We start from the raw sequence: 27,275 nt of genomic DNA on the forward strand, positions 1-27,275 counted from the left end.
CTACTCCTTGGGGCCCCTCGGAGCATCTTCCTTCAGGAGTCATATTCCGTTCGTCCTGAAGTCCCATCAGGCCCTTGCTGACTCCCGAGTTCCTGCAGGGCTCTGCCATCATGGCCTTCCCCCAGACCCACCTTGTACCCTGGGGCATGATGTCCTTAATCCCAGGAGGCTTGCAGCCCCATCTCTCTGGGCAGCTTCCTGACTGCCTGTGGGGGATGTTGGATAGCCCTGAAATCAGCAGTGCCCCAGGCAGCCCAGAAGTCAGCGGGAGGCCTCTCCTCTGGGTGTGGCAGGAAAGAATGTGGGCGTTTTAGAGTCAGCTGGCCCTGGGTTCGGATCTCAGCTTGGCCTTTTATTAGCTGTATGTGACCTCAGCCAAGTTTCAGAACTCCCCCGAGCCTCATCTGTACGAGGGAGAAAGGGCAGCTGGAGCTGTCTGAGGCTCACTGAAGGTCACAGATGCTAATAACACTGCAACTCCTGGCTGCCTCCCATGGACAGACGAGGCGGCGCCAGGCTGAGCTGTTCTTTATAAAGAGCCTTGATTGAAGAGGTTGGCCACAGCCGGCCTTTGGATCTTAGGAAATGGGCTCTTATGGTGGCATAGGGGCCTTGTCCCTCCCTCCCTCCCTCTGCACTGTGTCTCCACCGCCTTCATATCTCAGGCATGCTGTCAGGAACAGGTCCCTTGGGAAGGCAATGGGAAGGGGCCCTGGGGGCTGGCTTTATATGGTAGACAGAAAACCCTGGGTGATTCGACAGCATGGCTGGTTTGCTATAAACCAAGGCTCATGGCCCCAGATGATCCCCCAGGAGCCATCAGGCAACTGTTCATGAACCTCAGGTTTTTTTCCTTTGGCAAAAGTGGCCCATGGAACTATTAGTTGGTGACAGATAGCAGCAAATGGATGCTCTCTGGAGCTCACTTGATAAGGAGAGAGTGAGGGAGGAGGGAAAAGCTGGGGCCTTGCATTTGAACAGAACTGGCTTTGAATCCAGGATGCCCCACTTCCTGGCTTTGGGATATGAACTGTGCAAGGGATTTCAGCTTCCTAGACCTCAGCTTCCATGTCTGTGACATGGTAATAACCCCATCCACCTTCCGTAGTAATAACCTCATCAGATATTGGATACATAGCACCTGGCACGTAGGATGTATTCAGCAAGCTGAAATTCACGTGGCAAAGCACTTTTGTTGTCAGTTGTCTCTGCTGGCATTAAAGCTTTCCCCTGAGGCGGGCTGGGTGAGATCATTAGGCCCATTTGGTGGGTGGAGAACCCAAGCCTCTAAGACAGGGACTGGTGCTCCTATGAGAATTTAATGCCTGATGATCTGAGGTGGAGCTGAGGTGGCGATGCTAGCACTGGGGAGTGGCTGCAAATACAGATGAAGCTTTGCTCACTAGCCTACCGCTCACCTCCTGCTGTGCAGCCCAGTCCCTAACAGGCCACGGACAGGTACCAGTCCACGGCCTGGGGGTTGGTGACCCCTGCTCTAAGAGGTGAAGTGCTTTGTTAAGGGCACACAATGAAAAGTCTGTGCTAATGAACGGTAGGTTCAGAACCAGAATCCAAGTCTGGGCTCTCAATCCACGGCTTAGCACAAGATCCTGAGGGCCAAGGACAGTGTGGGGTAGTGGTCACACAGCCAGGAGTGACACAGACCTGGACTCAAATTGAAGTGAGGGTTTCAACACTTGCTAACTTTGTGCCTACTTTGGTTACGTGCTGTGTGTAACAAACAAGCCCCGACTTCTGCAGCTTAGATAACAATTATTTTATTATCTCCTGAGTCTTCCGTGGGCCTGCAGTTTGGAAGGGCTCAGCTGGGCAGTTCTGCACTGTGGTCTCTCAAGTGGTTGCAGTCAGGGGGTGGCTGATGTCGAAACTGGACGGTCTGGAGCAGGCTGGGACTGGCTGGGCATCTCCCTCTCTTCTTGTGGTCTCAGGTCTCTCTGTGTGGGCTTCCTCATGGCTTGGTGGTTCCAGGCCTCTGAGTGCAAGTTCTCAGCGAGCAGCATGGAAGCTGCATCCCATTTTCTGAGCTGGCTTCAGATTTCTCACAGCATCACTTCTGCCACATTCTATTCGTTCTAAGGGTGTCATAGCTTCAGAGGCCAAAGGATCCAGACTTTATCCCTGGATGGGGGAGTGACGAGATTCTAGAACATGTAGGATGGGGAGACATTGGTGTGGCCATATTTTGCCTTAGGCTAGTAACTGAAGCCTTCTGAGGCTTAGTTTTCTAGCTTATAAAATGGAGCTGAAAAGCGTCGTGACTTCCAGGTCTGTCGTGCAGGTGAACTGTGATGCTGGAGGTCAAGGGCTCAGCACAGCACCAGACCCATGGTAAGTTCTGGCTGTTGTCGGTTATGATGCTGCAAAGCTCGAAGCGTCTTACAGCCAAGGCTTCCTGGCTCCCTACTGAGGTGATGAGAGGACCCCCCTGGGACGTCTCTGCTTTTCTACTGGTGGCCCCCATTATCCTCTGATACCCTCTAAAGACCCTCCTTACAAAAGAGTAAATCAAAGACGAGCTTGGTACCTTCTTTGCAGAAAGAAACGATTGTTTTTTCTTGAGGCCTCTTGACTGTCTGAGGGTAAAATCAGATACAACATTTTTCCCAAGGGTGACCTCCGTGAAGATGATCCTCTCAGTGGCTCCCTGTTCTCTACCTCAGCCCAGGGCTAGGGCCACTTGACCTGTGTTCTCTCTTTTAATTTTCACGGCAACCCTGACAGGTAAGTAGATAAGGAATTCCCTTTCTGTGGTTCAGGATGCTGAGACTCAGAGAGGTGTACCATTGCAAAGGTCAACAGCACCATGTGGTGGAGCCAAGGTTAAAATCAACACCTGTCTGCCTCCAAAGCTCCTGCCCTCCTCTGCCCAGCTGGCCCACTCCTTGGATATATTCTCCCTCACTCCTAATAGCTCCTTCTCAACTCTGTCTAATTTCCATACAATTTTTAAACCTCTGTCCAATCTCCAATCTCCATTCTTCCATCTGGAAGGTCATCCTACTAAGTGGAACAGAAGCAGGAGAGCTCAGAATCGAAGCTAAAGGCGTGAGTTCTGGGACCAGGCTGACCTATGATCAATCTGGTTTTCCTGTGTGACCTCAGTGACTCTCTTGATCTCTGAGACTCAGTGTCCTCATCTGTAAAGTGGGAGTCATGATAGTACCTACTTCCTAGGGTTCTTGTGAGGCTGACATAATTTAATATGAATGTATTATGTAAAGCTCTATCATTATTATTATTATTATTATTAATATAAATAGAAAATCTGTCCACCATCCAGGGGAGTGTTCGTTGGTGAAGCGTAAAGCTGTAAGGCTAACTTAGACTGGTCTTTAATCCTCTCCAGTCCTGTAGCTGTGAGAGATGATATATACTTTCCCTAGAAAGTCTAAGACTATTTCTTACTCAGCCTGCTGTCCGTCATCACTTTACAAAAATGACAATAATGTTCAGAATCCAAAATAGCCACAAAGATGAGCAATGCCTGCCTTGAAGCCCATGTTGCTTTGCTTTCCTTTTTCTCAGAAAGCTGGCAGGAGGTTTAATTTATTTGTCTATTACTAAATTTGCCAGTCTACTTGCCGCTGACCCCATTGCCTAATATATGACACAGCCAGGCCCATATATAACCCAAGGAGGGCCCATGTAATGGGCTGATGAGCGAGGCTGCCAAGTGGCCCGGCAACTCCCTGCCTGCCATAATAAAGCTGTCAGTTCCCAAATGGATGGGGCTGTAACTTGGGGAGCCCAGAGGGGACTATAGGAAGGAGAGACAATAGCAATAATGACAAGGGCCCAGCCTCCTGCTCTCTGCTGGGGCACCCCAAGATCCAGGAACCAGGGGAGTCCATCCAAGGTTAGGGGGAGCTGGCCAGATGCACCCCAAGCCATCGACATAAAGCAATGACCATATATTCAAATGACATTTTGTGAAGTGTTTTGCTATTGCTATTGTTTTAAAGCTACTGTATATGCAACACTGCAAAGTTGTCTTCCTTTGAAAAATGGAAATAACGTAGAAGAATATAGAATGAACAAAGGTCTCTTCTCAACCCCCCACCGATCCTGCCCTCAGATTCTTCTGCCCTCAAAGGTGACCATTGTTAAGGTATAAAGGTGACATTTATTACAGTGGACGAGCCGATATTGATACATTGCTATTAACTAAAGTCCATAGGTTACCTTAGGGTTCACTCTTGGTGCTGTCCATTCTACAGTTTTTGACAAATGTGTAATGACATGCACCCTCCATGACAGGATCACACAGCACAGTTTCACTGCCCTGACTGGGTGGATTCTTTCCTCTCTTAAACTTTTTGATTTGAAGTAACTGTGGACTCGCAGGAAGTTGGAACAACAATGCATGAGCTTTCCCCATGGTGGCATGGTACACAGCGGCTGTACATATCGACACCAGGAAATTGAAATGGGTGTATTACCGTAACCTGAACCACGGGCCTTATCTTCAGGCCTTTAAAACAGCAGTTAGCTACATCTATGCACGTAACAAATGTGTAGGTTGGTTGGCAGGTTGATGTTTCCACACCAATGGGTTCACATAATCTCCACTGCTATGTCCTTTGTCTTTTTCATGTCACAGCGTGTCTTTGACCTCTTTTGATGCCGGTTCATAGCGATGTCCCTAATTCTCTTTATTGACAGCCGGGGCTTGCCTGGAATAGGGGTGGGGCTCCCTCTGTATAACAGTTTTGTTGATCATTCAGGTTCTTTGCTGCTCTTTGGTGTTCTAAGCCACATCACACCAAGCATTCTTGTATGTGAAAGTTGTGCACATGAGTGAGCATTTTGGAGACATGGTTTCCTGGACGTGGAACTGCTGGGTCAAAGGTTTGACATTTCGATGAATGAGGCCCGATTTACCTCCTTGGGTGTTTACACTGGTTGACTCATTTAACCCTTGTGAGCCTATGGGGTAGGTACTGCTGTTATTATTTCCATCTGTAGGTGGGGAAACCCAGGCTCAGAGAGGTGAAGTCACTAATTCCAGGTCACACAGCTCTAAGGGGCAAAAGCTGGACCTTCTGGCTGCCATGTGCTGTGCCCCTGGGGGTCAGAGGAAGACTTGGCATTGCAAAATAGATCTGCAGCCTCCACTTTAGGGACACCACATCTGTCCACTACTCCCAAAACGGGTGCTTTGCCTGTCCTCAATTTGCTTCTTTGTGCTCACGTCTGTTTCTGTAAATGAAGCATGCAGGGCTCAGCGGAGCAAAGGACAGGCCCCCATCTGGCAGTTGGCAGTTCCTCACTGCCACACGGTGCTCTGCCTCACTCCTCTCCGACTGAGAGGGGCTTCTTCCTTCCTGTCTCACACCCTTAGCTGCTCCCTGGATGTAATGAGATGAGCTGCACACTTGTCCCAAGGTATTGAGAGCTCAGAGTACACACAGATCCCCTCCACTTTCCCCAAGAGTGCTGTTTAGAGTTGGTGTCTGGGCTGCAGCCGGTGGGGACCAGCTTTACTCATTTCTTCAGTCTCCGGATTAAGGGACATTAGAAGTTCTCAAGTCAGGAGGAGCAGGACAGCTGTGTTCTGGGCCTGGCTGGCTCCTTGTACGGAGGACCTTAGATGGCAAGCTCAGCCTCCTAAAGCCTTGACCTAACCGGGGCGGCCCTCTCTGTGTGATGGCAGAAGCCAGGCAAGGCTTCCCATCTGCCTGGTCCTGGGGACACCCCTGCAGGGGTGGAGAATCCACGTGCTGAGAAAGGGCTGTGATTGGAAGGCCTGAGCCCCTCTTTGTGCAGGGTAGGACCAAGGCCCACAGAGGGAAGGGACTTGCTCAGGGTCATACCGAGGTGAGGCTGCAGGGGATTTGGGAGTAGAATTCGAGTCTCTGGACTCCTGGACCATTGCTGTGTTCATTCTGCTCAGCCCCCTCCCTCCTTCCCTGCTTCCCTCCTCATGTTCCTTCCTCATTTTCCCCTTTTTCCTTCTCCCCCTTTTTTCCCTCTCCACTCTCTCCTTCTCTCCTTTCTTGTCTTCTCCTCTGTGCCTGTTGGATGACAGGACCTCGATTGCCCTGGGACAGGAACCTGAATTTTAAAGACAAAATTTCTGTCTGATCGAGGGAGCTAGGCCCAGACAAGTACACTAATGATGCCAAGAGAAAATTTTAGGCAGGAGACACCCCATATTCAGAATGGTCAGCCCCAACCAAGGGGTCTTAGGGCTTGGGACCCTTGAGCTGAATCTCCAAAACTGAGAAGAAATTGGGGAGGGTGCTCTAGGCAGAGGAGCCTCAGTGAACAAAGTTATGGTGGCTTGAGCAAGGCCTGGGGCCTCTGCGTTCCCATCTGCAAGGCACCAACCTGAGAGCTCTGGCTCTGGTGTTGTGGCATTGAAATGGGGCCTCTGATTAAGAGAGGATTGGCCCTCGGCTCTACAACCTGGAGATTTCCTTTGGACCCAGCGCCCCTGTCCCATCCTGGGTCCCACCCCACCAGCCTACCTTCCAGTGGCCATAGGCCCATATTTTCCACCCAGCTGGTGTCTTGGCTCCCTGCCCGGCAGCTGGTGCAGCCCGGCCTATTCTGGGCCACAAGCAAGGATTTATTCTGCGTTTTCTGAGCATATTGAATTCATTCATTAAGCTAGAATGGCTGCTTTGGGATGTAAACAATTATATTTAAAAAAAAAAACCCACACACAAAACCCTGAAGTGGCTGACGCCAGAAGGCAGCATTCTCTAGCAGCCCCACTCCTCCAGAGGGTAAAGTGGGGTGCTGGAACCCCGGACGGGGGCCACGTTGCAGATGGGCTGAGCCACTTGCTTGCTGGCTGGCCCTGCAAAATCCTCTCTCTTCTTCTTGGCCTCCGTTTCCCATAAATAATATCCTCAGCTAACATTTATCCAGTGCCGACTGCGTGCCAAGCACTCTCTGAGAGGTTTGGCCATCTCAGCAATCCCATATAAATGGTGCTATTATCCCATTTTATAGATGAGAAAACTGAGGCTCAGAGAGGAGAAAGAATGTGCCTAACTGGGTGAACTAGATGCCCTCTGAGGTCTCTTTCAGCCTTGATCACCAGAGACTCCATTAACCTTGGAGTTGGAGAGGAGGTAGGGATGGCTCCGTGAGAACTCCAGTGTGAATAACTGGACTCGCCATTCAGAGACAGAGCATAATGATACTGCTAATAACGATGATGAGAGTGATGGTGTTACTCTTTACCAAAAATCCACTCCCTGCCAGGCATGATTTAAATGCCTTGCATGGATTGTTCTATTTAATCCTCATACCCCTACGTGTAGGTTATACCCGTCTTATGGATGAGTCAGTGGGAGGCTCAGAGAGGTAAAGTAAATTTTCTAAGGTCATGGAGTTGAAAAGGGGAGGAGCCCAATTTTGGACTGAGGAGTTCTGTCTTTAAAGCCTGCCTCCCCTCCCCCATCCTTTATGCCACGTTGCATGATCCATGGCATCATCAATAAATGAGGTTAGCAATCATTCCTTTCTGTGTGGTTGTTGTACTGATGAGATTAAGTGCTTAGCACAGAGTCAGGCACATGGTGAGCGTTCAGGAAACATCAGCTATGATCGAGCTTCCCTTGGCCCCAGGAAATAGCTTCAAAGGGGGCAGTGTGATAGGTTGAGTGACTTCTGCTCAGCCTTCCTTGGTGAAGGACACTTGAATGTGGAAAGAGCAGTGGGCTGGGAGTCAGCTAGGGCTGAGTTTTGTCCTGGCTTCTGCCCCAATAGTGGTGTGGCCTCAGGCAAGTCACTGAGGACTTGCTGCTGGTCTCATCCCCAGGCCTTTGCTCCTGCAGTTCCCCTAAGTGAGTGACTGGCTGATGTCTCCCTGATGACTCTGCTCCTCAGCTCGGGTCACCTGCTCTGGGGATACTCTCAGGCAGTTTCACAGCTGATGTCTTGTTTTATCCTTAAAATGACCCTCTGACAGAGGAGCCACCCATTTTACAGATACAGAAACTGAGGCTCTGAGAGGTAAGATCAAATTATTTCAGGAGGGAAAGATAGAAAAGGGAAGACGGAAAGGAAGAGAAAGGAAAATAAAAAAGAGAAGGAGAGAAATGAGGGAAGAGAGAAGGAGGAAAATGAGAAGAGAGAGAGGGGAAAAAGGAAGTTCCCTTCTTATAAATTCCCAATGCACATTGGCATACTCAAGGCTCTGAGAAGTCCTGCAGGAAAAATAGCCCATTTTCTGGGTTTAATCTGATGCTGTCCCAACTAATTTGTCTAGCAAGCTGCCTTTTTCCAGAACACCTGCTCGTATTCCTCAGCACACCAGGAGTAGTCTATGCTCTGTCTTTCCAGCTGTTAGGGTGTGGGCAGTGATTCCACTTGGGTTATGAGCAACTCAGCAGCAATTTATAGACGACTTGTTGGCTAGGCCTTATAGGGAGCAATGACTCTGAAAACTGGCAGAGGCCCTGGGGCAGATGGCGACTTTCTCCCAGACCAGGCAGGTGGAACAATATGTCCAGGTTTGTGGGACTGCATGGCACCTGGGGGCAGCAGGACCAGGTAGGAGCCATAAGAAGCAGGAAGAGATTTGTGGTTCTGGCCTCTGAGAGAGTCACATTTTCCATAGTTCCAACAATGGGACTTTGCTGGATGTCCCTGGGAAGAATTCTGAGTGCGATCATAATTATAAGAGTTGACATTTATTGGGCAGATCCTGTGCCAAGGGATCTGCACATATAACCTTCCTGAGGCTTCAGAGGAACTCCACGGGGGTAGATTCCCATTTTACAGAAGGAGACAGAGACTCAAAGAGGTGACTTCCCCAACATCATGTGTCACGCAGCTTTAAACAGTGAGACTGGGATTCAAACTTGAGCAGTCTGTCTCTGCCTTTTCTTGTAGCATCAAGAGCCTTTTAGGCTTATCTCCTCCCTGCAGGTGGCCCCCTTCCTCGTAGGCCTCGGAATTGTAAACCTCAGTGTGAGTAAATGTGAACCAGATGCACCAGCATTATAAATAAGTCACATCATGTTCAGTAATTCAGCAACAGCATGGCTATTGTTGGAAGGAAAAATAACTTGGTTATTAATAAATGCGGGAGGCCACAGTAATTGATAGCAATTGAACTCATGGTGCACAGGGGAAAAACAGTCATGTCATTCTCAATCTCTCTCTCTCTCTCTCTCTCTCTCTCTTTGAACATAAAGGGAAAAACCTGCCTTTACAGGTGGGGAAAACCTGCCTTTGCAGGTGGATTTGAGCAGTCAGGAAACTGAAGTTCCATTGCTTTCCCTTGTTCTTTCTTTTTCTCGCGCTCTCATTTCTCCTTTGTTCATTCTCTCTATTCAAATCCCTCTTACTGACAGTATGACCTTGGACAAGTGACTCAGGTAAGGCCCGGGTCACCTGGTTAGTTGAAGGCACTTTCAGCTAAACTAGTATTTCCTAGACTAGTGTCTCGTGGACATTAGACCTGCAAGATACTCTATAAATGTGTCCTGAGTCCAGGTAAGTCTGAACAGAATTTCCTTGTTTTGGAGATTCCTCAGATATACTTTAAAGGCTCTGAGAAGTCCTGCAGTTAAGAAACTTGTTTCAACAAGCAATGACCACATTGATACGATACAGAATTCACTTTTTTCCCATTGACACTGATGAACATTCCGTGGGATGCCCGCTATGAGCTGCCGCTGTGGGAAACTATGAGCCCCAGTTGTGTGGCCGCTCCACCCTGCTCCATACCCCTTCCGCCACCTGCAGAGTTTTGGACTCTTAGCTCTGTCCTTGGTAGCACATGGGCTAAAGCCAGGCCTCACTCTAAGTGTGCAGATGGCTTCTAAGGAATAGACAAAGATGCAAAGGAAGAGCAGCGAGCTGAAACCTTGGCTCTCTTTCAGAGAACCTTCTCTTGGCCTCAAAAAGTGAAGGGAACACTAAACCAAATTTGCTAATTGTGGTCAGCTTCTGAAGCCCTCTCTGAGTCTTCATGCCTTAGATGGGTACCGCTGCTGAAACAAGAACTCAAGGGCAAGACATTCGTGTGGGAGGTGAACCCAGGTAGTACCGGAAGGGATATGAGGAAGGGAAATGGGGAAGGAAGGCAGCTACAAGGGACAAATTGTCAAGCCAGCTACCACTATGGACAACCGAGACACAATCTGGCTTTTCATATGTCATGCAGGGAAGCATGGAGCATGCACCCTGAGTCTCCAAAGGGTGTTACCTTCAGTCAGTGGTTAAGGGCTGGGCATGTTCATCATGGCACTAGCAGCCTGCCCTGCGCATGAGCAAAATGAAAAGAATGTCCCCAGCAGTAAGAAGCACAGTAAGGACCAGAGAGCTATATGGTGGAGCAGTGAGCTCTCCTCCAGGTCCACCCCACCATCTGAAGTCTGTCCCTGTTTCCTTTTGATTTGACCTACAGCCACGTGTATGCTTAAGCTATGTCTAAAACGAGATATATGGAGGTATCAAAGCCACCTCTAACCCCATACCACTGGCCTGGGAGTCAGGGGACGTGGATTCAAATTCTGGCTCAGTCACTCACATGCTGTGTGACCTAGGGCAAGGCAGTAACCCTTTCTTTGTCTCAGTGGCCTCTACTAAAATCAGGCTCTAAAATGCTCAGCGCACAGAACTTGCAAGACACTTGAAAAATCAGCCAAGGCCATACAACTATCCTCCCCCTCCACATAGATACACTCAGGTGTGTGCATCCTCCAGGCATGCGAGATGCATAGACCATTTGTCACTAAGAATAATAATAGAATTGCTATTTGCAAATCATTTTAAAATATGGAACAGATTCAAGGGTTGGCGGTCCTACCATATATGAACTGTATTTATATAAATCCAACCATACTTTTCATATGTCATGGCCCCTAAAGGCAAGCCCCTCATTTCCACTGGTGTGCCACTAGAGAAAAAGCTGGTTGGGTTGGGCTTGTGGAAATGTGCTACCATACTGTATGTTGTAGGCAACGTCAGACATTCTCAAGAGTAATTTTAAGGACACTTGATTTTTCGGTTTAGGCTCTGATTTAGAACAATGCCTCTTTATGAGAGGAGGCTCCTCTGCAGAGCACCATGGTTAGGGAACTGAGTGCTGGAGTCAGGAGGCCTGAGTGCAAATCTGCCTCTGCCACTTACCAGCTGCATGACCCTGGCAAGTCTCTCTCTCTGAGGCTCTGTTCTTTCCTAAGTCAATTGAGAATGTTAATACTGACCTCACAGGGCTGCAGGGAGGAGTAAATGAGGCAGTGGGTATTCGGAGCTCAGTGCAACCCCTAGCACAGGGCAGGTATTCAGCACATGCTTCTGGCTAAAGTTAGGATATTAAAATCACCTTTCTAATACTGTTGGGCACTTGCATTCTGATTTTGGGGGATATGTGAGTTAGGGGAGGATTGACGGTGGGAGGAGGTGCCAGGGAGTGTTTCCTGTAGGTCAACATCACATGTCCCGTGTGATGCTTGCAGAAGAAGAAGCAGCAGATCCCTAGATCATGTCTGTGAAAGCCCATCACAGAGCCAAACTGTGTCTGAACAAAGATAGAGGAACCCGTGGGTTGGATTTTGCATACTGACCAGTCTTTGGGGAGCTGGGAGCAGAAGATGCGTTTTCTCACAAAGCTCCCTATATGCCTTCTGGACTTTCCCAGCAGGATGATGCTCAGTGCACTGGAAATATCACTGCCCCCCCTCCCCGGCCCCCACCTTTCCTTAAGTCAAGTCAGATTTAGAGTCTGGCCAAGACTATCCACTGCTCCTTTTTTCAGAAACAGCCATTGTCAACTCCCTTCATGGCTTCTTCTCAGCTCTTTGGGACTACAGAAGATCACAGCAGCTGTCTGTTTTAGAGAATGGCAGTGGAGGGTTGTTGGGGCAGGAGAAGGCCAGGACGCCACCCCCTAGTCAGTTACCACCTATTTAATTCACTTTCAGCCCTCAGCATGGGAAGAAGAAAGTCTCATTCAGGGCTAGTAGCCTTTAATGCCTCTCCTTAATACTTGTTAATTCCCCTTTTTAACAAAGAGAGAGCAGATTTCAGGCTCCCAGGTAACTGTATCTAATTAGATTCTAATGATATTCCTGTACTCATGTTGTATTTATTTCTACTTTCTGTTCGAAACAAATGATAATGGTGTCGGTTCACAAACTGGTCCCCGTACACAGAGGGCAGGGAGAGACTGAAGAGAAGAAGCAGAACACTCCAGAATGGTAGAGGGGCTGATTTAATAAGCTAGGGTACCTACATGTGAGGCTGGTCTTGGGCGACCTCAGATGGCACCTGCCTGCCAGAATCTTAAGAGTTTATGCAGAGGCCTTAAAGGGGTTCAGTCACATATTCAGTCCATATGGTCTCACCAACACCTTACTCTCTCAAAGCTGCATCCTTGAAACAGCCAGAAGGCATATTCCAAGGACGGGGATGGGAGGTGGAGGGGGGCAGCGAGGAGCCTCTGATTGCCTGGGCCCAACTCAATCTGTGGTCACATCTTCTTGACCTCCCCTAATGAATGAGATGTGCTACAACATGTGCTTTCCCAAAATATTTATTTAAGTGAAAAAGATAAGTAAGTCCATTTAAAAGAAAGTCGTATCTAGGGTCACAAGGATAGGGCAAATTTCCTAAAGGTGGTATTGGAAGGGTTGATTTGGGGGAAATGGTAATTCTTCCACGTAGTATCAGTCTGATTTCTGGTGACTTCTCTGAGTCAGATTTCTCACTTATAAAATGGGAATGAAAGCAGTATTACTGCCTTCTAGGACACCTATGAAGATTTAATAATGATGATGATGATGATAATTAGTAAATACAACTAACATGTCTTGAGCTTTTCCCATGTGCCACACCAGGAGTTGTAACGTAGACTTTCTGATTCGTTGGTGCTAAGAGCTGATGAAAAATGACATGTGGAATCAGATGGGGTCCATTTTTATCATCTTCTTCAACATTTTTGAAAGTAGCAGGACTTTCTTTATTAGCCATGTCGCCTCTCTGGACCTCAGTTTCATCATCTGTAAAATGGTAATAATCTGTAAAGTGGAGATCATAAAACGATGTCCTCATGAAGGTCAGTGCCGAGTGACTGGCAACAGGAGGACCTCAATGAGCAGTGGCGATTCGTGGCCACTCAGTGACTGGGGCCAGAGCTCCTCCTCCATGGGTGGTGTTGAAGTCCCAGTTTTTTCCAAGTTTCCAATTTTGCCTTAAACCTGGCAGATTCTTCAAGGAGTCTGCTTGAAGAATTGGGCCCTCATGATCTCTTTCTGATAGACTGAGAAATCTCCGTTGGCAGCTGTGGTTCTTATTTCAAAGAAGGAAACATTCATGGGAAGATAAGATATGGGAAAAAATTATTGAAGGATAGCACTGTTATTTGTTTTAATAAATCATGTATTTTTTTGTTTGGTTTACAAAATTAGTATACAACCACTGTGCAAAATTTATAAAATACAAAATGCCCCTACCCAACTGTAATTGTTAATATTTGCATGTACATTCTTTTTAATATTTTTATTTGCTTTTCTTTTTTCTTTTTATTATTTTTATAGCGGTTTAGAGTGATATATAGAGTTGATATCATACCGTGGTGTGGTTTTTCTGGTTCGCTTTTCACTTAGCATTTGACCGTAAGCGTTGTTCATGTTGTACAATGTCTTTGTTGCTGATCTAAAACGGCCTTATAACTAACCGTCCATTCCTCCTCATTGCTTCTTCAGCCTCATCTGGTTACTCCCCTCCCCTCCGTGCATTCTAGCTACCTGGCCTTCCTGGCGTTTCTCTAATACATCACACTCATTTCTGCCTCGAGGCTTTTGCACTGCCTCTTCCTGCTATCCACCTGTAGAGCTCTTCCTGGCTCTTTATATGGCTAGCTTCTTCTCACCTTTTACAACCCAATTCTCATATCACATCTTCAGAGAAAGCCCTGTCTGACCATCACAGATCTATAGCAACTCTCTCAGTTTCTCTTGATCTCATTGCCCTGTTTTCTTTTCTCCTTAAAGGAAAAAAAATAACTTTATAATTTTATCTCCTGTAATTATTTACTTATTTGCTTCCTTGTTGATTGTCTCACCCTCTCAGTAGACGCCATGAGGACAGGCGCCTTGTCTGTCTTGCTCATCGTTGACTTCTCAGTGGCCAACACAGTGACCGTCACTTAGTAGGAGCTCAGTAAATATGTATTGAATGAATGTAGGGCTGGTTAGATGGTTGGATGTGTGGCTGCATAGGTAGTAGAATGGATAGGTAGGTGCGTGGCAGGGGGTTGTAGATGGGTGGATGAATTGATAAGTGAATATATGGACAGATAAATCACACTTTTACCAACCATTCCCCAATTCCGTATTTAGAGTATTCCTCATGAAATTTTGAATTGCTTTTAAAAAGTGAGCAATGCAAATGGCAAGAAAATAGGGTAAACATGTCAATGGCAAGAAAATAGGGAGAACTGACACCTGCCCAGGGGCCATCTGCCAGGAACCCAGGCCTGGGCAATTGTTCAGGCTTCTGCTGAGAGTGGGTAGCCTAGAGGGTGGGAGGTGGTGAGATCCTCCCAGGTCCTCTTGGGTGCCTACCCACCCCATGCCCAGGAGCTCACTGCCATACATTTCTCACACAGTGGGCCGGAAGCAGTTCATGCGGTTTGAGTGGGCAAACCACGCAGCTGAGGCCCTGGGCTGTGAGTATGAGGAGCTGAACACAGCCACCTTCAAGCACCACTTGCGACAGATCATTGAGCAAGTGACCTGTGGACCGAGCCGACGGGGCCTTGTGGACGAGGAGACCAGCTCAGGTATGGCGGTGCTGCCTCTCTGGGGACACCAGCATCCTTTCACCTATTCATCAAGGATTTAATGGGGGTCTATTATATGCAGACCTTCTAGGTGCAGGGAAAGCCACTGTGGGCAGAAATGGACATGGACGTGGCTTCTACCTGCACGGTGCTTTGGATCGAATAGTTAGCTGTCTCCAGTGATCGTGAAGGCTGCCGAAACCCAGGCAGCCTTCCACCAGGAAGCCTGGGGAGGAAGACTGGGGAATGAATGGGAGAAAGGAGAGCCCTTAGGAACCTTATAAAAGTTACCTGGCAATATGATGCCGTTTGTACAAGGGAAGTGGTAGTCGAGATGAGACGAGGTAGACACATGCACGGTCCAGTTTACAAATAGAGAGAATAGCATGGGCCCTGGAGGAAAATAAGGGACTGGGATGGCTTTTAGGATTTCGGCCTGAGCTGGAGGAATGGAGGTGCCTTGAACTGATGTGGGGGAAGAGCAGGAGGGCTTTATGCTGCACCTGATAAAGTTAGGTCTGCAGCCTCTGCTTTGGCTGCAGAAGGTGAGAGCAGAGGGACCCCTAGGAGGCCGGGGTTCTCTGAGCACTCTTTAAGAACAGCTCTCCTTCAGACTGCAGAGTCTGGGGTTAGTGGGGAGCATTGCTTTGCACTGTAGTTTTGATGCCTATCTCTTAGAGGCCCTTTGAGTAGTCAGAGCTGCTCCACCTTCTAGGGACTTCAGCTTCCAGGGACAAATGGCTAATGTCACTTGGATTCCACTGGCCTTTTATTTTTTCTTCTAGGTCCAGGTGTGAGATGTTGTCCGCTTATGGTTATACCTCTTCTCTCACACACACACACACACACACACATTATCAATATCAATACACACACACAATAATCAAAAGATGTTTATATTATATGTGCATATAGGTGCACAACCACACATAGCACACATATGCACACAGATACATAGTGCGCATATGCATGCACACACCACATGTCCACAGGCACATACTGCATCTGCATGTACACACGCATGCACAGACATATACAGACATGTTCACAGACATATGCAGATACCACACAAATGTGCACAGGCACATGTACAAATTTATGTACATATATCACAGACACAAATACCGCACACAAGCACACAACACATATGTACAGATATATACACCATACGCATTCACAAACATGTTTAAAACACATGCCACTTACATGTACACAGACATACACAACACAAATGTGCACAGACACACACGCAAGCACAGACATGTGCACACACTGCTTTGAGAGGCTGAGTCAACCTCTCAGGCTGAGGTCTCCAGGGTAGATGTTAAGCAGGCAGGGACTAGCAGATTTAGTAGAGATGCTGGGATGCTGTGGGTTGCCTAGCAACAGTCCAGGTTGGGGGTGGGGTTAAAGAAGGGATGGGAAATGCTTTGGGGCTACAGTCGGCTGCCTGGAATGTACAAGCAAGACTATTTCTCCAGGCAGGAGTGCCTGCAGATTTGGAAACTGTGGAACCCAAACCTAAGAATCAGAATTTGTGATCTGGCATCCTTACCCACCTCCTCAGCCCACCCCAACTTCTCACCCCACTTTGTTCAGGGCACCCTAATCAAAGCTGGCTATTTTAATAGGACCAGAAACTCTAAGTGTGTGTGTAAACAAAATTGAGACCACAACTGTAATAAGTTTTCTAAGCTTTTTTATTCCTCCTAATATTATAGGTAGGTACTTTTCCATCTCATTCAATAGTCTTCTATCCCTGCTTTTAAGCATTCCTTTGTATGGATGGACTACAGATTATCTAACTCATTAGCTGTTGTTGAATATTCAAATTGTTTGGAAAAAGTGCCTTTTGCCAATTTAGTCAACAATTGGGAGAACATATCTACTAAGAAATCTTTGTTTCTCTGAATATTTCATTAGATTAAAAGCCTAAGAGTGAAGTTATTAAGTCTAAGTACATGAACATTTTATGGCTTCAGACATAAAATAGCCAAATTTCCCTCCAGAAAGAGGGAACAACAAACATTTACAGAGTACTTACTATTTGTCAGGCACTGGGGATCTGGGAGCCAGCAAACTCAGAGACTGTTCTCGTTCACAGGTGGGAGTGACACAGGTTAATAAAATAACCGCACAAGTAAAGATATGCTGTGGCCAGTGCTATGAAAGCAGGGTAGATTTGTCCTTCTGTGTCTGGCTTATTTCACTTAGCATAACGTCCTCAAAGTTCATCCACGTTGCAGCAAATGGCACGTTTGAATAATATACTACACGATCCCACTTGTATCAGAAATCTAAAGTAGTCAAAGTCAGAGAAGTAGAAAGTAGAATGATGGTTACCAGGGGTTGGAAGGAGGGGGAAATGAGAGATATTGATCAGAGGGTACACAGTTGCACTTAAACAGAGTGAATAAATCCTGGAGAGCCAAGGAATAAGTAGATGGATGAGATGATCAGTAGACGAGTAAGTCTACCATATAGCACAGTGCTATAGTTAACAATGATGTATTGTATACTTAAAATTTTTATAGAGTGGATCTTATGTTAACTGTATCGTACACACACACAAAGAGGGAGGGAGGAAACTTTTAGAGGTGATGATTATGTTTATGGTAACATATACTTATCCTCAAACTCATCAGGATGTTTACATTAAATAGGTACAGCTTTTTGTATGTCAATGATACCTCAATAAAATTAATTTAAAAAGGAAGCAAAGTAGAACTAGGAATTGGCCTATTGTGGTGGTAGTCAAGGCAGGCTTCCCTGAGGAGGTATCATTGAGCTGAATTCTGAGGAACGAGCAGGAGAGCACAATGGAGAGGATGTGGGTCCAAGTTATGGAGGACCCTGGAGGTCCTGATAGACACTTGAACTTGGTCCTAAGAACATGGGTATGTAATTTCAGTAGTGGGGGTATGTGTGTGAAGGAGGGGGATTGTCTAAGGCCAACAGTGATGCCTCTGGAGCGGTGTCTTCAGCAAGGTCCTGACCACAAGATGCCAACCCCTTTTACTTTTCCATTCCAGGGCTCAAGATGACAGGTGTGGAGTGTGTGGAGGGGATGGCCTCGGGCCTGTACCAGGAGCTTTTTGCCACTGTGGTCTCACTCATCAACAGGTAACTGCAGCCATTCCCAAACACGAAACTGGCCTCTTTGCAGGTGCATGAAGGAGCCTAAGCACAGGGCACATTGGCAGAGTGGTTTTTTTTTGAGCTGGAGGGTGGGTTTTCTAGCCACATTGCACTGGGTTGAAATTTCACCTTGGCCACCCACTGGTTATGTGACATTGGCAAATCAGTTCACTTCTCTGATCTCTCCTTCTGCATTTGTAAAATAGCTCTGCCCTTCATGGTCGCTGCAAGGATAAAAAGAAATAATGTGATTAAATAAATCTTCTTAGTCATGATCATAATACACCAATAATGAAAGCTAATGATTTGGGGACACCTACTAAGGGCCATGGCCTGCGCTAATTGTTTAACTCACCTTATGTCATTTAATGTTCACATTAGCCCATTGTACAGTTGACATCACTAAGGCAGGGAAGTAGAGCTGGGATGCAAACACAATGCTGTACTCCCTCCTCGCACCTTCAGGTTTCCTCGAATAACACATCACATTGGTCTCACCCATTTATTTCCCAAATTTATGCCTGGGAAGAATTTCAGAACGGGCCAAGATACATCTCTGAAATGTGTCTGTGGGGCTGTAGGCACTAGAGCCTCTGTTTCCTATCGTAATGAATGAGCTCTGAGCCCGTCTTTGGAAATCGTTAACCAGTTCTAGTGGAGTGGATCCAGAACCCAGGCAAACCCCTGCCTCTTCTATGAAAGCAAGAGGTGTAATGAGGCTTCTGATATCCTGTTAAGGGGATGAGGCTGGTGCATAGCGACAGAGCAGCCAGGTTCTCCAATGTCACTGAGACACAGAATCCACTCTTCTCTCACTGCTGGAGTGATTACCATCTGAGACCACAAACACATTATCTAGAAACCAAGGGGCTCATCTTCACTTAGAGGAAGGAGTACGGGGTAGGGGCGGGGGTGGTATATGAACTGTAGGAAGAGGAAGCTGCCTCGGCCTGTGGAGGGCAGTTTCTTCATGGTTTTGTTCTTGGAGCCACATCTGTAAAATGTGTGTGTTCATGGTAATGATACCACTACCACCATTTAGGAGCACCTAGTAGGCCTCTGACTTTCTGAGCATTAACTTACTCTTCACCCATGACTATGTACTTGCTGATCTCATTGGCCCCATTACACAGATGGAAAACTAGGGCCAGTAACTGGGAAGAGCTAAGGTTTAAACTAAGGGCCCTTCAAAGCGTGTGATGATCATGTTAATGATATTAACAGCAGATAGCATTTACTGAGCACTTTCCATGTGGCCAAACTTGTGTTCAGAGCTATGGATGCCTTATCACATCCAACTCCCCCAACAGTCCTCTCAGTTCGGCTCCATCACCAAGCTTTCCATGGCTGGCTCAGAGAAATTGGGCAATTCTCCCAAGACACATAGCCCCTCCATTGCAGAGCAAGGGTTGAAGCCCACATGTGACTTTTTCGTAAGTCCCTTAACTTCTGCATTGGATGTGAATAATCTCTCCTCTGTCCACTTTAATAGATTCATTGAGAGGATCCAAGTAGATGATGGCTTGAAAAAACTTTGTAAACTGAGGCACCGAACAAAATTGTTTTTCTATTGCAATGTATCACTAACAAAGAAAAGAAGGCTCTGTCTTAACTTTATAGCCAGTATGCCATGTCACCTTAAACGAGTCACTTCTCCACTCTGGGCCTGGTGGGGCGAGAACGCCCTGAAGTCTGTATCCATGGGAGGCGCTTGCTGTACTTGAATTCCTTTGATTCTTATTGCAGTCCCTGGGATAACCCTCATCATTTGACAGTTGGGTAAATCCATGCTCAGAGAGGTTAATAAACTTACCCTTGGTTACCCCAGGTTAACTGGTGAGCCTGGTTTTGAAAGTGGATCTTCTGGATCTCCAAACTCACCCAGCATGCTGCCTCAGTTTCTCCATCTCTGTGGCAGGGGAATGCGAAGCCTGGACCACCAGGGCTCTAAGATGCCATGTAGTCTCAGGACCTGTCCCCTCTCTCCCCAGATCCTTCTCCTCCCATCATCTCTCCATGGCCTCCATTATGGTGGTGGACTCTCCGGGCTTTCAAAACCCCCGGCACCAGGGCAAGGACCGGGCCGCCACCTTTGAGGAGCTGTGCCACAATTACACTCACGAGCGCTTGCAGCTGCTTTTCTACCAACGGACCTTCGTCTCCTCACTGGAGAGACACCAGGAGGTATTGCCAGGTTGGGGAGGGGACTTCACCAGGACTCAGTGGAGGGTGAGAGGCCAGATGGTGTAGGAGTCCAGTCTCCCAGTAACCTTTGGCTTCATCCTGTTCGGCCTGCCACTGAACAAAACCCCAACTCCAGGCCTGGCTCTCCATCTCCCTCTGTTCCCCAGCCTCCGTCCATGGCCCCCTGTACACTACTGTCCATAAACACCAGGGAACATGGGGCTTCCCAGGCCTTGCTACCCTTCTTTGAAATGACCTGTTCCTCCTTTCCCACCTCAATGAAGCTAAAACCTCCCCTAACAGTTAGCTTGCATCTTCCCCGACGTGGAAAGCCCTCCATGCTGTGTAGTTGGGTGAAAACACTGGGTTTGCATGTCGATCTTAATGTGGCAAAGCGGAAGATGCAATTCCCCTTCTAGAAGGCACCCCGAAGAAACTATGTGTAGGAACCAGGAACCATGTATAGCCATGTCCCTGCCAGCCCCTTCTTTTCTTGTTTCAAAAAAAGTTTAAGCTGTCTAAGGACATGCCACCCTGAACAAGCCTGATCCCATCTGATTTCGGAAGCTAAGCAGAGGTGGGACTGGTTAGTACTTGGATGGGAGACCACCTAGGTGTAAAAAAAAATTAAAAAATTAAAAATAAGGGATTGTAAGCTGACAAGGTCTTTTTGAGATCTGTGAGTGTGCAACCATGGGTTGCCTCGCCTAAAAAAAAAAAAAGGTTTAAATTGAAATATAAAATGTACACAAGAAAAAAGCATCAATCAGAAGTGTGCAGCTCAATGAATTTCTCCAAATGAACAAATTCATGCATTTACCACCCAGGCGAAAAGTAGAGCATTGCCAGTACTCCAGGTATTTGCACCCTCCTTCCTCCTTGAAGAGGACCCCTTTGACTCCAGCAAGTGCTAATGGCAAAATATTAGAAATGACCAATTTTCAATATATAATGGGTATTGACATTATAGTCATTTCTTTGGTTGTAGTCCTGCACAACAGTAAACATGAATACATCATCATGGATAAAGCTCAAAGAAATGACATTGATGGGACTTGGGGTTTGACTCTAACTCTGTCACTTATTAGCTGTTCGGCTTTCGGAAAGTCACTCACCCTCTCTGATCCTCGATTTCTTCACATGTAAAATAGAAGTAGTAATACTCATACATCAGTTACCATTCACTACAATAATGCTACCTAATAAACTACTCCAAACACAGCAGCTTTAAAAGTAGTATTTTGTTATTACTTATCAATCTCTGAGTTGCCTGGGCAGTTCTTTTGATCTTGGCTGGGAGAGCGCTTGTGCCTGTGGTCAGATGCGGGTTAGGTAGGTGGCTCTGATGGTCTTGGCTGGCTCTTTCAAGTGTCTGGGGGTCAGCTGGCTGTGAGCTGATCCAGGCAGGCCATGGCTGGGATGACTCACCTGCACTCCAGGAATGTCCATTTCTCCAGCAGGTTAGCCCAGGCTGTTCTCATGGCCCTGGCAGGGTTCCAAGAGAGCTAGCGGAAGTGCGAAGGGCCCCTTGAGACCTAGACTTGGACCTGGCAGTGTCACTTCTGCTGTATTCGGTTGGTCACAGCAAGTCCAGGGCTGAACTCTGACTCAAGGGGTGGGGAAATAGGTCCTACTTCTCTATGGGAGAAACTGCAATATCTCTGTGCGAAGAGTGTGGATACAGGGCTGGGGAGAGACTGGGGTTTATTTTTATAATAATGTTTTACCACACTTCCTGAAGTGGCTGTTTTTGAGCATTTAATGACGTTGAATAGAAAGTGCCTCATCTATCAGGTATTCAATATATGGCAGCAGCTATCATTTTTTTTCCATAATATTTCACCTATTTCTGATGGTCAAAGTAATGCATTTTTTTTTTAATGAAAAAACTGGAAAGTGAATGTAAGTGTGAAGAAGCAGAAAACACAGTCTTCTAATCCCCACCACCCAGAGGCAACCACTGTTACTGCTGTCCGTATTTTACAGCAGTCATTTTTTATATCTTGTCTTCTCTACAGATATCGGATAACTCCTATGTACCCAATTTTGCATCTGCTGTTTTCCTCACAGCATTATGTTATTCACATTTCCTCACTCCATTTACAGCTCTTAGTAACCATGCATTTCAGTGGTGAGGTCTGAGTCTCTCTCAACTCTCCTTTGGACATCTGGGTGATTTCCATGATGAAGCTCTTATAAACAACACTGTGATGAACATCTTTGTGCATAGTGTCTAGATCTGGCTATCTTTATATGGCAACAGATATCATCTATAGTTTATGCTTGCTCCCTCTAGCACTCAGACGCACTAGATACTCAGTAAATATTAGAAAAGTTTAGACAGAATTATCAGTTTCTGTTAAAGCTCTCATCATGATTACTGACAACCTTACAGGTTGAACAACCTCAGGATGTTATTAGAATGTTGATCTACAACCTTTCTTCTTATTCAAAGGCTAAAGGGTGATGATAAACAGACGAACAAGCAAACAACTTGATTAAAAAATGGGGAAAGGACTTGAATAGATATTTCTCCAAAAAAGATATACAAATGACCAATAAGCACATGAAAAGATACTCAATGTCACTAATTTAGGGAAATGCAAATCAAAACCATTTGAGATAGTACTTTATACCATTGGAATGGTTGTTATTAAAAAAACCCAGAAGATAAGAAGTGTAGGTGACGATATGGAGTAATTGGAAACCTTATGCATGGCTGGTGGTAGGAATAGAAGATGGTGCAGCTGCTACGGAAAACAGGATGGTGTTTTCTCAAAAATTCAGAATAGAATTACTATATTATACAGTAATTCCACTTCTGGGTATCTAACCAAAAGAACAGAAAGCAAGCTCTTCACGAGCTATTTGTACACCCACGCAACATTATTCACAATAACCAAAAGGTGCAAGGGACCCAAGTGTACATCAGTGGTTGAATGCATAAACAAATATGGTCTATCCATACAATGGAATATTATTCAACTATAAAAAGTAAGTACATTCTGACACATGCTACAGCGTGGATGAACCTTGAAGACATTATGCTAAGTGCAATAAGCCAGTCACAAAAGGACAAATACGGTATGATTCCACTCATGTGAGATACTTACAGATCAAATTCAGAGAGTGAGAAAGTAGATGGTAGCTGTCAGGGGCTTGGGGAGGAGGAAGATGGGGAATTAAGTGTGATTTCTTAATGCCACTGAACTATACTCTTAAAAATGGCTAAAACGGTAAATTTTATGTTATATATATTTTACCACAATTAAAAATAATAATTAAAAGAGTCCAAGGGATAAGAAAAGTCCTCACTTCTCTTTCCTCCTCCAGAAGTTTTCGACCCTGTTCAGTTCACAGAAAGAACTAACGCTGAATTTCTGTGATTTTCCAGGAAGGTCTTCCTGTGCAGTTTGACCTCCCAGAGCCTTCCCCGGGGACCACGGTGGCCCTCGTGGATCAGAATCCCTCCCAGGTAACAGAGGCCTCAGCAAACCATAAAGCCTTTTTATTGAAATATTAGCAAAATGGAGCCTTCATGCTACTAGCTGTCAATGCTTTCTGCACCTGGAATCACCAAGGGACTGCTAAAAACACTGACATCTGGGATGTACTCTCAAATTCTGTGTCGATTGGTCTGAGATGTGACCTGGGCAATGAATATCCAGATCTCCTTAGGGTGAGAACTACCTTCTGCATTACATTTGAGTCTGTGTCTTAGAATGCACTCACACCCGGGAGCCTGTGGTCCCGAGTTCTCGACCAGTGGCTTCCAGCTGCTCTTGCCTGGAAAGATCGGATGTTGAGATGAAAGTGCTGTGCCCAGCAGAGACGGAGAGAATAGGGCCACTGGGGATGGGATAACCTTGGATCCGGGCCCCTGACCTCCCTTGGAGGCAGACAGACTTTATTTTGGGGGATAGCTGAGTCTTTACTTCACTTTCCCCACCCTGAGAACCCACTTTGCTGACCCGAGACCTGCACCTCTGGTCAACCCCTTCCCAGAACCGCCCTAAACCATTTTACTCGACTTGCAAGGCTTGGGTCCAACCTTGGTGACCTTCGGCATGTCACTTCTCCTCTCTAAGCCTCAGCTTTCTATCCCCTGAGGTTGTCACGAATGTCGATGAGATTTGACATGGAAAGCATCTGGTAGGGTGCTTGGCATATAGTAGGTGACCTGCAGGCCACATTTCTCCTGCCATTTGATAGCACAGGCTGCCTTTTTCCTCATTTCTTGTCTCCTGTCAGCCAGGGGTGGTTTCTAAGGCTTCTTGTGGCTCACTGTGGGCTATACTTGCCCCTGCAAAGCTCCTTCATCTGTGAGCCCTGCCAGCCATCACCTTCCTATGCATCTTGTTGGCACCTTTCAGGCTGGTTCCCTCTCCCTGTCATACTTCCTTACAGTCCTGAAGAGATGATCCAGGCAGTGTGAGGAGGGAAGAGGCATGGTGTCCCCAGATGTTGGGCAGTGGCTAGGAATAGCTGCCTTCTGTGGACGGGCTGCCTGTCAATTTCGACCCCAATAAAGAGGGCCAAGGTGAAGGGTCAAGATGCCTGGGATCCACTTCCAGTTCTGCCCATGTCTTTCCATGTGACCCTGGACATGTCCCTTTTCTTCTCTGGGCCTCTGAAGAGTATGGACCAATATTCCGCATTAGGGTGGCCAACTGTTCTTGTTTGTCAGGGGTTTGCTGAAGTCTCCACACTCTGGGAAGCCCCTCAGTCCCTGTCATCAAGGGAAGTTGGTCACTCTACACGTCACATTTCCTTCATAACCACTGAGTGTTATTATTGGTTATTCCAACTCATCATGGGCCCTCAGATAAGCCCTCTAACCTCCAGGGCCTTTCCCAGTTTCCCATGTGCAAAATTACAGCGTGGCTTAGATGGTCTTTGAAGCTTGGAGCTGCATTTAAAATTCCATGTCTGTGCTGTTGAACCAAGTTCACCTTCTCCTCTGAAACATTATTCGGGCATTTTTTCTTTCCCTCAAGATTTTAGTTTTAAAAAAGTTCAAAGACCTCTAAGAGGAAGTGATGCTGATGGAATGAGTTCTTTCATGTCTGGCTGTGCACAAATACACACAGCCACCTGTTTGTACCCAGAAGTGTGTCATTTACACAGTGCTTTCCCTTGTGAAATCCTCACACAGCCCTCTGAGGTAGGTATTGCCAGTCTCCATTGCACGTAAGAGGAAATGAGACTCAGAGAAGCGCAGTTGCCCAGTCACACAGGAAGTGAGGACAGAGGCAGGACTCAGACCCCTTGGAACTGAGAGGCTGGTCAAGTTTTGCGGTTTCAACCCTGAGAGTCTGGGGTGAGTGGGAATGTGGGGGTGAGTAGGAGCATGGATCTGGCCAGTCTGTCTAAGTCCTGATGGCTGGGGCTCAGATCCCCCGACTTCCATAGGTGGGAAGAGAAGCCCAGGACTGTTGTCCGTCGGGGGTCAGAGCCCTTCAGTGTATCCTGGATCTCCCACCAGGTCCGCTTACCAGCTGGAGGAGGTGCTGAGGACGCCGGGGGCCTTTTCTGGGTTCTGGACGAGGAGGTCCAGGTGGAGGGCTCCAGTGACAGCGTGGTGCTCGAGCGTCTCTGTGCAGCCTTCGAGAAGAAAGGGCCTGGGGCCGAAGGTAGGAGGATGAGGTCGGGAAGGGTGCTGAGTCCAGCCCGAGAGCTGGAATCCGTCCTTGACGAGGCCCGCACAGGATGGGATCTGAGTGCAGAAATGTCTGTGTGTGGGCTGGTGTGTGCTTTCATTCATTCATGTGTTCATTCATTCATGTACCCAACAAATGTGTTGAGCAGTTACCATATGCTGAGTGCTATGTTATACAGTGGTAAACCAGCCTCGTGTGGCCCCCACGAGGTTGAGGTCACTAAGGGAATGAGGGTTGGCAGAGAAGATGGCCAAGGATTCAGCCCTGGGACATTTCAGTGTCAAGGGGCCAGGGACAAGGCAAGTGACCACAAAAGAGACTGAGGAGGAGTGGCCAGGGAGGTAGGAGGTAATCTAGGAGAATGTGAACTGACCCAATTAAATGCTGCTGAGAGAGCACGTGAGGTGTGACTGAGGAATGGCCATTGATTTGGCCAGGTGGAGGTCATCGGTGACTGAGACAAGTGCAATTTCAATGGTGTGTTCTGGGTGAACATCTGATGGGAGTGGTTTGTGAAAAACTGGAGAAGAGTTGGAGGAAGACGTATGATATCTCTCAGTGCTGCTGTCCGCTGGGCTCGGTGAGCAGGAGCCTCTACCCCAAGGGGACCAGCTGAGTCCTCTGTCTGGGACATTCATGGAGCATTGCTGCGCTCATCAGGACAAGATTTTTAAAGCAGCAGCAGCATCTGATGGCTCTGGCAGCTTTCCTTGGACCAAGCCCAGTGCACTAATACCCAAATCACCCCCACTTTCCCACTAGGCATAGGAGAAGCAGGGCCTGGGACCTGTGGTGCCTTTAGGGCCTGTGAAATGTTTTCATTTCTGTTAAAAAGCAGAATAGAAAAAAAAAGAACTCTTAGGTCAAATATAGTGTGTGAATATATACGTATGTGTGTGTGTGTGGGGGTGGGTGTGCACGCGCGCGTGTAGATATATACACACATACATATATACATACATACATACATATGATGGGCTGAATTGTACCCCTTCCTCCAAAACTTATATGTTGATGTCCTACCCGCCATCACCTCGAAATGTGACTTTATATGGAGCTAGGTCACTATTAAGAGTTCACTAAGGTTTACTGAAGTCATGGGAGTGGGACCTGATTAATATGTCTGGTGTCCTTATAAGAAGAGATGAAGGACACAGATGCACAGAGGAAAGACACAGGGAGAAGGTGGCTGCCTGCAGGCCAAGGAGAGAGGCCTCAGAGTGAAATCAAACCTGCTGACACCTTGATCTTGGAATTTCAGCCTCCAGGACCGTGAGAATATACATTTATGTTGCTTAAGCCATCTAGTTATGGTACTTTGATTATATATACATATAGAAGGGGCCCATGAAAGCAAAAGTGCCGAGAGCCCAGGAGAGTCATATGAAGCTCTGGACTGCCCTGGCCCTGGAGGGGTCCTGGCACTTGACTTGACCCTGGTGATGATCACCTCTGTTCTCTAAAGTATTCCTCTTTGCCAGCCAGTGAACAAGGGTGGAAGGGCAGAGGAAACTGCTATT

The 27,275-nt window shown here is 47.0% G+C and overlaps 1 protein-coding gene across 1 annotated transcript in view; it reads left to right on the forward strand.

Annotated features, from left to right (window-relative positions):
* The window catches only part of MYO18B (myosin XVIIIB), a 247,364-nt gene that overhangs the window by 53,345 nt on the left and 166,744 nt on the right, over window positions 1–27,275 (forward strand). The window contains 5 exon segments of the mRNA XM_039861993.1: window positions 14,600–14,773; window positions 17,806–17,896; window positions 19,903–20,095; window positions 23,490–23,570; window positions 25,581–25,728. Of these exon segments, the coding sequence (XP_039717927.1) occupies window positions 14,600–14,773; window positions 17,806–17,896; window positions 19,903–20,095; window positions 23,490–23,570; window positions 25,581–25,728 (687 nt within the window).

The sequence above is a fragment of the Pteropus medius genome, unplaced genomic scaffold, assembly GCF_902729225.1.
Source record: "Pteropus medius unplaced genomic scaffold, Ma_sr-lr_union100, whole genome shotgun sequence".
NCBI classification, from domain to species: Eukaryota; Metazoa; Chordata; class Mammalia; order Chiroptera; family Pteropodidae; genus Pteropus; species Pteropus medius.